This window comes from Stegodyphus dumicola, chromosome 8, assembly GCF_044657685.1.
Source record: "Stegodyphus dumicola isolate Sdum_Otavi_A_Nest chromosome 8, ASM4465768v1".
In the NCBI taxonomy this organism is placed as follows: domain Eukaryota; kingdom Metazoa; phylum Arthropoda; class Arachnida; order Araneae; family Eresidae; genus Stegodyphus; species Stegodyphus dumicola.
The window spans coordinates 114412462-114425196 of record NC_140775.1 but is presented as its reverse complement, the minus strand read 5'-3'; the positions used below and the strand labels follow the sequence as shown (position 1 = coordinate 114425196).

General features: G+C 34.9%; 1 protein-coding gene across 3 annotated transcripts in view; it reads right to left on the bottom strand.

The window, feature by feature from the left end:
• Positions 1-12735, bottom strand: part of Vps35 (Vacuolar protein sorting 35) — a 199331-nt gene that overhangs the window by 133712 nt on the left and 52884 nt on the right. For all 3 annotated transcript variants that reach the window (XM_085822305.1, XM_085822303.1, XM_085822304.1), the window contains one exon: positions 2354-2570. In XM_085822305.1, coding sequence (XP_085678431.1) covers positions 2354-2570 — 217 coding nt within the window. The remainder of the gene's footprint in view (positions 1-2353; positions 2571-12735) is intronic.

The following is a 12735-nucleotide window of genomic DNA, read 5'->3' as shown; positions in this document are numbered from 1 at the left end:
TTTGATCTTCTTAAACATGAATCAAGAAAATTTATTCAAAAGAAAGAAAGTGTTAAAATCATCAGCAATGAAATGCAAAGATAAATTTAAATTAAAAATATGGATTGAGTGCAAGTGTTTACAAAGTACTTAAGTACTTGTTTTCACTTTTACAAAAGTATAACCTAGCAGCAAAGTAAAAAGTAAAAGACATACTTGATCAGTTATATTCATAGTATTATAAAATGACACAGAAAAATACACTAAAGAAGAGTTTAACATTCAACAAAATCTAGATGTCTTTCATTTATCATTAAAAAAAAATCTAGTCCTAAAATTTAATAGAAAATCAGATGCTTAAGTTACATTTGGTATCAGAGATAAAAGTTGAGGGAATGTCTTCATAAAGCAATAAGTACCCAAAATTAAATTTGCCAACATTTACCTGGAATTTGCAAGTGTGCATAACTTTTAATGATCTTTAACAGCTTGTGTGCATAATAATGCCAATACATTGAATACTCAAAAGTTACAATATTTAAAACCATCATTAAAAAGGTGATGCTCATGGTATTCTATAATCAGTATAGATAACATAAAAATTATGACATGAGAATTATTAATGGAATGTTACTTCAGTAATCATGAATTGATATTTGCATATATTAAAAGACTAATGTCATAACTTCAACACAAAATGAATCAACTTCAGCAATTCTGATTTCAATTTGATACAAAGAATGAAACTGTTCATGGTTTGGAAGGCTGCAACAGAAAATGAAGAACTTTGGTGATATGTTATTGGTTTATATAGTTTTGCAAAAATTAGATTTATAAACTAAATTCTGGTGGGAAAGACAGTTAAAAGAAATTTAAAATTCCAAAGTTAAGTGAATTGAAAATTTTAAAACGTTATGCAAAGACACTACAAAACAGTTGTATCAATGGGAAAAAGTTATAAGAGTAATAACAAAGTAAATGAGTTTCCTGCAAATTGTAAATGCACCTCAATAAGATCACAATTTGCTGAAGCACAAAAAATTCTTTCAGTTAGACTTTCAGAAGACGCTTACCTAATGCACATGCGCTACTCATAAACATTCTCCTCTATCCGAAACAGACTACTGGCAACAGTACTTTCTGCTAATATGAAACACTTATTTCCTCGAACTTCATTAGAGATGTATTTCGCATTCAATTAATTCGGTTCTCATTTCGTGGCAAGGCAAAAATAATAAAAACACAAAATACATTCATTAAAAATTTAAATATATAGAAAAACATAAAACACCAAATGCAGTTAAAAAATTTAAAAAACAATTTTTATGATTAAAATTACTTTTGGTCTCACTCAGAAAAGACACTGAAGGCGTAGAAACGATTTAATTTGCTGTGGACGCTATGCTGAGTCAACATATGGGATAATTCAATAACTTAAATGATAATTCCAGAATGGATTAAGCATAACTTAATTTACTTTGTTGTTATGAAGCTTAGTTTCTCTAAATTAACAACAAATCCACCATTCTGCCACGTTACAAATGTAAACAAATATAGCTGCTATGGAGGGGGGGGGGGGAACAGGAAGACATGTGAATGAAGATGCAGTAACTGAAATCTTCACTGCAGAGACAATACCCCAATCGTCAATCAATTAACAAAAACAAAAGGAGTAGTATGATTTTAAATCAAGAAACAATTGTATCTGATGCTGAAAAAGTGATTTAAAAACAGCTGAGAATGAAACGATTTCAGTTTTAACTATTTAATGTATACTTTCTAAATAGCAATTAGAGGCCTTGAATGCTCGAATTTTGTAACTGAACAAGAAATTATGTCTTTATATAATATTAATGAGAAAGTATTAACATACACACATACAAAAAAAAATTGCTTAAAAACACTTACGTTGAAAGAAATGTTGCTTAATGAAACAAATGTTAATATCAAGGTCTTTTTGTAAATTTTGATTCCTTTAAGATCAGAAATGTTTCGTTATTTCATAAACAGCCATTTCATGTTTTTAATTTTATAATTTCTATATGTCATGTCATTAGATTTAAATTAATGATCTAAAACCTGGAATTGCTGAAATCTAGCAAACTCGTATCTGTATTGTATTATGCTTGACGAATTGCAATTTTCACAAATTGATAAATTTCAAATGGGAGAATATGCATATCATAATATAAACAAAGCTTAATTTTAGGTATTAAAAAAAGGCAACTTTTTTTATTTTATTTCAGCATTCTACAAGAAATAATACACAAAAAGCTCCTTTTTAATACTTTGATATTCATTTAAATTTTTAAAAAATCTTAAAATATAAAGTGAATTGCAAAAATATAGCAAAACATGACATTTTTGTAATTACCTTTTTATATTTTTCCATGTCAACACATTCCAGTTGTGACAACCGAACTAAATTGGTACCAACCAACAGCCTCAGTTCTTGTCGTTCTCGTTCTCTTTTTTCTTTATCACGGGAATGACCTTGATGCTGCATTCTTACCCACAATTTATTCATTTCAGCAAAATTCAGAAGAATGAAATCAACAGAATCTTTTACAGTACCTATGGTTTCAGCATTTCTAAAATTTAAATTAAAAAATAAGAGGGTTACACAAATGTTTAAAGACTTAAATACTAGCTAACACAAAACAAAATTGAACAATGACAACGAATTTTTTTAATTTTACCTGAAAAATCTGGTTCCTACTCTTAAAGTTGTACACATTTATTATGGCAAAGCCTGTCAGAGCTATTTACCTAAAGGTAGAGAATTTTTGTGAAGGATTTTCTAATGGAAATACACAAACTCGTGACATAAACAGGGAAAATGATGAAAACACCCTTGCAGCCAGCTCATTCCTCAGATTCAAGTATACAGCTAACTAATTCTAACCAGCATATCCAATTCAGATGTCGGCAACGATAATGCAAAGTCGAATAATTACAACTTCAGTGCTGGCAGGAACTAAACATAGCACACTCATGCAGGCCAGAAACACGCTCTGTTTTACAATCCAACAACCTCAGTTTAAATACTGTCTAACCTCATTTTCATTCTGGTGAAGAAAAACAGAAGTCATAGTAAAGCCTGGAATTATAAATAACTGTTAATTTAAATAATAGCCTTTAAATTCCTTTTAAAATTTAGTGTAGCTTGTTCTCTTAATTTATTGACAAAGAGGAAAATACTAATTCACAACTCAAACAACAAAAATCAGTGTTATATTTACAAAATTTTCACAGGACAAGTTTCGATGGTTTTACTGAACCACCATCCTCAGCTGCAAACCACAAATGTGATTAGATAAGATAGGAAATAATGATTAGATAAGATAAGAAAGCCTGGACAAGAATAAGCAAGTGGCGCCATCTGTTGGTGAAACCAGAACTAAAACATAATTTCTTTAAAGGCCGAAGGCAAATTTGGATTGGAATTAGGGCCGTTAACCTGGCGGAAGGCGCGTCAAGAAAAGTTACTTGAACGGGTGCGTGGGGTATCACTTACCCCAGTATTTAAAATATGTTTTAAAAAACGTTTTATTTAGTTTTAAACCAGTTTTGTCATTTATTATACGTGAATAAACCTTGGGTTACAAAAAATTAATTTCCAGTATTAAGCTTATAGAGTTAAAATAAAAATAAATGAAAATAATAACAAAATAAACATCATACCTCTCAATTATTTTTTGCATCTTTGATACACAATGCTTATTTTATCTGTTTACACTTTGAACAAAATACATTAATATGTTCTTGGCACAGAAAGATTTCACATTTTGAACATCGCATTCGCGTTTTTCTATCCTTAGCTCGAGGACATTCATCACATCTTTTATATTTAGTTATTTCGAATTTCATAGATTCGTTTGAAATATTCGTAGAAACTTCTGCTCTTCTTTTGCACGCCGTACGTAAATTTCTCGTTAGCGTATTAATCTCTGATCTTTGTTCAATATGATTTTTAATTAGTTCCAATGCTAAGTCCTTCAAAAACAGACGTCTGCTTCTATATCTGGTTGGTAGATTAGCAGTTGATAGCAATATGATTCGAGCATTTATTGCAGCAATATTCAGTGCAGAAAAAAAAAAAATTACCATTGGCCATCTCCTTGTTATTCTGGCAACTGAATAACTTGCTGCCATTTCATCTACCATATCCACTGCTCCCTTAGTCATATTATAAAAACATATCATTTCTGGCTTTTTCTTTTCTCCAGTAGTATCATCTATACCATCATCGTTATATAATGTTGAAAGCATAAGAACAGTTTTTCCTTTTTTAGGAACATAAGAAATTAATGTTTTATCTTTTTCAAAACCAAAAAGTGTAGAAAATATTTCCCTTCCCTTAGAAGTAACAAAAGTAGGAGCAATTTCCCTTTTGTTTTTCCGTATTGTTCCTACTATTGTAAGCTTTTCTTTTAGAAGATCTGCAGCTAGTGGGTAACTCGTATACCAGTTATCTGTAGTAATATTTCTGCCAGATTTATACAGCGGTTGAATTAACCTTTTCACAACGTCAAATGGACTGGTACTGACCTTGAAGGGACCATCTGGCTGTGTACCGCAGTATATTTCCATATTAGAAGTATAAAAAGTTCTTGAGTCTACCAGTGCAAAAATCTTGATTCCATATTTTGCTGGTTATATTGGCGGAACCCACATCGGCCCCGAAAGGGTTCGAGTTTCTCGTCAATAGTGACGTACTCACCTAAATTATAGGAATCTTTGCAATTTGAAATAAATTTTTCAACGAAATCTCTAATTGCGGCTAATTTATCAAAGTGTTTTCTCTATGGTCTGTCTAGCAATTTATCGAAACGCATGCAACGTAAAAGAAATAAAAATCGCTTATAGTTCATTGTTGTGTGAAAAACTTCAATACCTGTACCGTCAGTAGCCCAAAGGTTCTTTACGTTGAGATGCGACGACTTGTGAAGGCCACATAAATATAAAAGTCCTATAACTGCTCTTATCTCGACCACTTCCGTAGCTTTCGCATCTCTTTCACGTTTATAATTTAAAACTATCTCAGAAATATATAAATTCGTACATTCTACAATCATTGACAATATACTATTATCAATAAGAATATTCCAACTACTAAAGGGATCAGTAACATTTTTGGCTTCTCTTACAGGTCTTGGAAGATGAGTCATAATATTATGCGCACGAACTCTTACATTTTGTCTAAATTTCTTTTTTTTCCACACCGTTTTTCCATCTTTTCCAACAAAATCATCGGAAACATCATCATCTTTAGCATCCTCCAGTTCATCATCTTCTTCTGTATCTGTGTTATGTTCGCTAAATATTTCACAGTCAGTATCACTTTCAATTTCCGAAATGCAATCTTCATCACTTTCAACTGTTTCTAAGAAATCTCGCAGCCGTTGCATCTCCAATTCATAGGGACTCATTCTTTTTGCCATAATGCACTAAAAAATCTTTAAAAATATAATGTTAGCTACTTTAAAATTCCTTGCGAGTAGAAATATTTATTGTTTTTCTCTAGAATTTAATTTCTGAAACAAATATTCCGTCAGAAAAAAAAAATTACGTGGACAGGCGCGTGGGGTGTGTCATACCCCAGTTCCAACAAATACCAATAAATATTTTTCTGAAACACAGATGCAACAGTAAACCAGGTCTGAAGGTCATACACTACTAGAAACTCAGCTACTGAAAAGGACACAAAATTTCCGGTTTCACAAGTTAGGAATATTCCATTGTTTTGTAGGGGTAGGGTATACTACACACCACGCGCCTTCCCGCGGGTTAACTAGAACAGGAAGATTTTTATGAATGTGAAATGCCTCTAGAAAATCCAGTTCTCCAATGGAAGATGTTTTTTGAATAATTTTGGCAGCAGAAAAATTGAAAGTGTGGTTTTTGGACCAACAATGTTGAGCAACAGAAATCTTCTGTGTTTCCTTTTTTCTAACATATGCCTCATATTCCTTGACGCGAAATTTTAAGGCTCTCTTAGTTTGGCCAATGTAAATTAAACCACACTGGCAAGGAATCCTATAAATACTCCAGGAATTCATATCCGGAATGGGGTCCTTGAGTACGGAACTCTGAATTTTATTGATGGGAGAATAAACAACCCGAAAGTTAAATTTCTGCAAAATATATGCAACTTTACAGCTAATTGAATAGTCCTGTGGAAATTTTGTAAATATAACGCTGATTTTTGTTGTTTGACTTGTGAATTAGTATTTATTGGGCGTGTTATTGTGTCTTAATTAAAGAGGAAAATTATATGGATATTTTAAAAATTTCTGAATCTTGCACTATAAAGATGGGAGGGAGGATTATACAAGGAAATACAGCATCAATCACTTAGAAATACTTTCTTGGGATGGATTCAATGGGCAACTCTGGGCAAAGTAATATCACTAGGTAATGGTGATATCCTTGCATTAGCAGCATTAAATTACCAGAATATGTAAATAACCACTTGCACTGTAGTAGTAAAGATACATTTCATTTTTTACAGATGCATTCTTAGTGATGAAAACTTTTAACTATCTCAGAAAAATAATAAAGTTCCTTATTCACAGTCTGATTTGAGGAGATAATTTTTGGTTTAAAATCACATTCAAGTTGCAGATTTCCTTATTCTACCATGTGAATCATTGACTCTATAAAAGATATTTATACATAACTGCTGATGTTGCTAGACACACGAAGACTTTCAATCACGGTGCAAGTGCTCAGATTTGTGCATAAACATAAACTGGAATTGCTCTGAAGAGGATGAAACCAGATTTAAGTCAAAGAAGTTCTTCAAATTTCAAAAAAGTTCAAGGCAAAGAATTTCATTAGCTTCCAGCTGGTTCATGTAAAACTATCAGTATCCCCCCAGCTTCGTTTTGATTAGCATAGTATTGTTACGAAATGTACAGGCGTGGTGAGATAGCTCGTTGCCAGGGATTCTTCCACTCTTCTGAAGTATGCACACTACCCCAACGTTGTGTAAGATGCGCTGGTCCGCATCAAGCCAAAGACTGCACCAAGCCCTTCGAAGAGCCAAATAAATGTGCCAACTGTTCCGGGAGCCATGCAGCCAACTGGAGATCCTGCCCGAGGTTTCCAGGATCAAAGAATCGACAGCCACCAAAACCAAGCACCAAGCCCAGTCAGACCGTTGACAACGCTAACAAATTTAATCTACAACAAAACACATTCCCAACACTGCCGGCTGAACACATTCCCAGTGCAAATAATACTTGCCCTGGAGTTTCATACTCCGCTGCCCTTACGGGTATGCAACAGGCAGCACCACAAACTATTCCAAATTTATCGGTCCCCTTAGGAGCAAATTCGACACTAAATTGTACCGAAATTCTTTTGGCTATTATCCAAATTTCTAATCAGCCTGGTATTGACCAGAGCAAATTACTTCTGGCATTCAAAAACGCCTTACCGCAGCTCAGAGTGGCTCCATCTGGTGCTGACGCGGCCTACTACATCTTTGAGAGTTATATTACTCTCCAATTCTCTGATTCCCACATTCATTAAAATTCAATACTTTGAAAGGGTTGAAAAATCTTAAACTATGCACCTGGAATGCAAATGGCATTCTTTCCAAATTCCATGAGTTTAGAGACTATGTAGAAGAGAAGGATTTTGATATCATTTTTGTCCAAGAGACCAAACTCCAGCCAGGGAGAGCTCCCAAGCTTGTAGATTATGCACTATATAAAAATGACAGACAAGCTTCAAATACACGTGATGTTTATCATGGTGGCACTTGTATATACATAAAAAACTCTATCCCGCATCGTAGAATTGACACACCAAATATGAGCAAACTTGAAGCAACAATTATCGAAATTTTTATTCAAAATTCACCATCCCTAGTTATGATCTCTGCCTATCTCCCACCAGGTGGTAATTTTCCTGTGGTAGATTTTAAAACACTGCTCAATTTTTCAAATAATCTTATCATAGCTGGTGATTTAAATTGTCACCATCAGCATTGGCGTTGTCATAGATCCAACCCTGCTGGTCGTGGCCTTCTAAAATGGGCTCAGTGCGCCCAAATTAAAATTATTGCGCCGGATTCCCCCACCAGATATGGTTCACGGGGTGCCCCATCATTTATTGATTTAGCACTCTTTCGAAACATCCCTTTTGGATATCACGTGACTGTTGAAAATTGTTTATCTTCAGATCACAACCCCGTAATCATAGACCTTAACTGTACTATTTTTAATCAAAATTCTCCGGCACTCGTCTCTACAAACTGGGACAATTTTTGTTTTAAACTTAAAAATAAAAATTTACCCTCCCTCAAAATTAAATCCAGCCATGATATTGACTCGGCAGTTGATCACTTAACGGCCATCCTAACAGATACTTATAAGGAAGTATCAAAACCCACCCTTAGACCCAATTTCCGTAAATTACCTCAAGAAATTAAACTCAAAATTAAAGAAAAGAATAAAGTACGGAGACTTTGGCAAAGAAATAGGAATCCTGGATTAAAAATTCAACTCCGTACTCTCCAAAATGAGATCAAGGCATCATGTGACCAGTTCTTCCAATCACAGTACACGAATTACATTCAGTCCCTAACGACCAATGATAACAGTCTTTGGCGCGCATCAGCCCGCCTACGCAAACACAAATCTAACATTCCGTCCTTAGCTACGGTGGCTCACACAGACGCTGAGAAATCCGAATTAATTGCAGATTCTCTTCAAACTCAATTCACACCACATAATGAAGGAATTTTTGCGAACAGCGCAAATTCTTTCCCACAAGATGTTGAATGCTTCCTCTCCTCGCCTTTCGCGAGAGAGATACAATATACATCCATGAGTGAGGTAAATGATTACATTACCAAGCTCAAACCCAAAAAAGCCCCTGGTATGGACTCTATTTCTAATCGTATGATTAAAAATTTACCCACCAATTATCTATTTTTCTTAGTAATGCTTATAAATTTCATGATTCAGCATTGCTATTTTCCTCAAAGCTGGAAACAAGCACTTATTGTGCCTATTCCAAAACCAGGCCAAAGCCACTCTAATCCTCAAAATTATAGACCTATCAGCCTTTTATCTTCGTTATCAAAGATATACGAATTTGTGTTACTTAAACGCCTGAATGATTTTCTCTGAAATCACAACGTTCTGATTGATGAACAATTTGGATTTCGAGCAAAACACTGCACTACGCACCAGCTGCTGAGGACAGTGGAGTTCATTCACGAAGGGTTTCGTAACAAAATGCTTACTGGCGCTTTATTTCTTGACATAGCCAAAGCATTTGATAGGACTTGGCATATAGGAATTATTATCAAGCTCATACGACTTGACGTTTCGGCCCATTTAATCCATATAATTAATTCGTACCTTACTAATAGATCTTTTTCTGTACGAGTTAATTCTTCCATTTCGACACCCCGTCCTATACTAAGCGGCATCCCCCAAGGGTCACTTTTAGGCCCAATTTTGTTCAACATTTTTATAAATGACATACGAAAATCACCTAGTATCACTCTCGCCCTTTATGCAGATGATACGGCCATCCTAGCCCAACACAAACGCCTTGAAAACTTGGTCCAAACAATTCAGAGTTACCTCTCTAGCCTTGAGCACTGGCTCATCACTTGGAAAATAAAAATTAATGTTGCTAAATGTGCTGCTATGATCTTCAAACGTAGCCCCCTCCCGTACCCTTCCATTAACATTAAATTCTTTGATGACTATGTTCCCTGGTCAAACTCTTACAAGTACCTAGGAGTTGTACTTGATTCAAAATTACTCTGGCGCCTTCACATTGAAAATGTTCTCAACAAAGCGAAAGGTGCTAGAGCCCAACTTTACCCCTTTTTAGCTCGAAAGAGCCATCTGTCAATTAAAAACAAAATTCTTCTCTATACATCAATTATAAGACCTGTCTTTATGTATGCATGTACAATCTGGGGTACTTCAATCTTTTCAAAGTAAAACCTTACGTATGGCCCTAAATGCAGCCTGGTACGTCCGTACAGATGTGATTCATGCGGACCTTAACATTAAACCTGTGGATTATCTTATCAAAAAACATAGTCAAAATTTATTCCTTAAAATTGAACAGATTGATAACCGAGCACTTCAACAGATGCCAGCATACGATCCTGCTATTCGCAGCTCACAGAAGAGACCGAGAGCCGTGATTGGCCGAGAGTTCGGCATCTATCCGCCTTCTAAAAGGGCAAGACACGCCCTCTCAACATCAGTTCCAGCTCCCGCGCCATGAAGGAAGGACGTCTCTTCAGCGAGCTGCCATATAATTGCTTATTCCATCTTTTTCTACTACAATCAAGATCTTCAAGCAAAGTTATCAATCTGTTTACTTAAGAATCACATCTCCCGCAGATTTTAAATCTGCCTAAGAATATTTTCATCGCGATCCCAATAATTATTTGCACTCTCCAACACAAGCCACATGCCAATGAGCCTATTAATCGTAAACTCTTTCCTTTCCGTTTTTTGCTTTAGTGTTTGTACTGTGTATAAAAAATTTAAAAAAAAAACAAAAAAAAAGTATAAAATATAAAATACAGAAAAAAAAAAAAAAAATTTAAAAACCTAAAAACTTATAAAAATATTATGATACTGAAGTTTTTATATTCTCATCTCTATCCCTAAACTTTCTCGAGCCTGTGGCTCCCTCTATTGAGCATCAAGTAAATCACTTATGCCAAATTTTTCCAATTTCTGCTCGCTTTTAGTAACTCTGATGTGGAGGTAAATGGTTTTGAACCATAGGCACTCCGAAATTTTTAAATCATTGGCATTGGTGAGATAGCTTCCCCGCAAAGCAGTTTTAGGGTTGCCATAAAATGGCAAAGAAAGGCAAGGTTGCCACATTTGGCATGAAATCACCCATTTGGTGATAAAATTAGCAATATGCCATGGATGGATAGAGAACCTTCTGGAACGAATTCTTACCAGTTTAGCCCAGAATGTTCTCAAACACAAGCCGAAAGCTATATAAACCCTGCCGGTCCGCAGTCAGTGAGTGTGCTTCATCTGGAGTGCGAGTTAGTATCGAGTTGATGTCTTGTCTAGCGAGTCAATCCCTGCGGAGTCGATCGAGTTGACAGCCAGGCAGCGAGTGCCGAGTGGGTCGTCGAGTGCACTGAAAGAGTCTCTTAGTGTATCGCCATTAGTGCATTGTCGAGAGAGCGTGTTGAGCTCTGGGAACGACTGAACAGAAGAGTCGGGAGCTGTGCTCTGTGTCTCGACGAGTGCATCGTGAGTTGTAACATGGAAAGTCTCGAGAGTACGTGGAGTTCCAAGAATGACCACCAAGCAGAGTCGAGAGCTGTACCCTAGAGCTATGCTGTGAAGCTGTCTCCACCCTGATAGCCTGATAACCTGGCGGCTGTGACATTGATCATGTCAGCGTGTTTATAGTAGACTTTCGACGACTGTAAAAGTGTTTTGGAGCTGTACTGATTAATATGGGTAAATAAAGTGTGTTTCGATACTTCATCAAGTGTCATCTTTATTCACTCCAAATCTACGAACCCCGTACGAACTTGAAGGAAGAGAAAAATGCACATGCTAATGAAAACATTGGCGTGTCTGATTTATATCAAATTCCTTTTTTTATTCTATTTTTCCTTTACTGTGTAAGGTCTTTAAGGGTTAGTATGTGGAGTATTGTTACGTTTGGTTCAGTTATATTTCCGTTTCTTCTCTCTTTATTTCGGAAAGCCTCACCTCCAGTCTATTACGACGGGATGGTGCTATTTATCAGAGGAAGAATACCCTCGTATGATCAATGAACCATTTATTAACGCAGATGAGAGTGATGATTCATTTTCTAAAGAGTTAGAAAGTGACACTTTTTCTAAGAGTTAGAAAGTGACACTTTTTCTAAGAGTTAGAAAGTGATAGTTCTCCGTACTTCGAGATTTACCACAGTCTTCATTGTGTTGTTTTATTAATTTAAAACTTTATTGATGGATTTTATCAATTAAAACTTTGGAATAATTTGAATAGCGCTTCTGAAAATCTTCTGAAAATTATTTTACAAGATAAGCATTTTTTAAGTATATTTTCATGTAAAATAAAAAAATAAAAAAAAAAAATTAAAAAAACGTTATTAAGTGCTAATTTTAACATATGCAAGAGCTCAAGTAATAATCTAAAATGATACCAAAAATTACTATGCTAAAAGCGAAACTTTTTTTTATAAAATTAGGCTTAGCGATGCAAAACCTCCGTCCTGTACGGTGACTGCCTTCGATTCCCTTCCGTCCCGCATGAGCGTCTTAAACAAAGGTGCGCCGTCGCGAAAAGGTTAAAGAAAATTTTTGAAAAAAGAGTAATATTTAAGTCTTTATTTACTGCTCATAATGCAACTGTTAATCGTGCTCTTGAGGCTATTTATCAAATTTCTTTACTCATCGCTTAATCTTGGAAAAGCCATACTATAGGGGAGAATTGAATCAAACCATCAATATCAGCATTTAAAACAGTTCTCAAAAAAGATGACAATGACGTTAAAGCTATGCCACTAAATAACAATACTGTTTGCAGAAGAAAGATTAAATGAGGATATTGAAATACAACTTGTTGAAAAGCTGAAAAAAAAAATTCGGTGCAAATAGATGAACCAACTTTGAGAGACAGTGAGGCTGTACTTGTAACTTATGTAAGATATATTCATAAAGGATTGTTGATTCATAAAGGATTGACTTGCAGAAGAGATGTTTTTCTGTAAATCATTAGA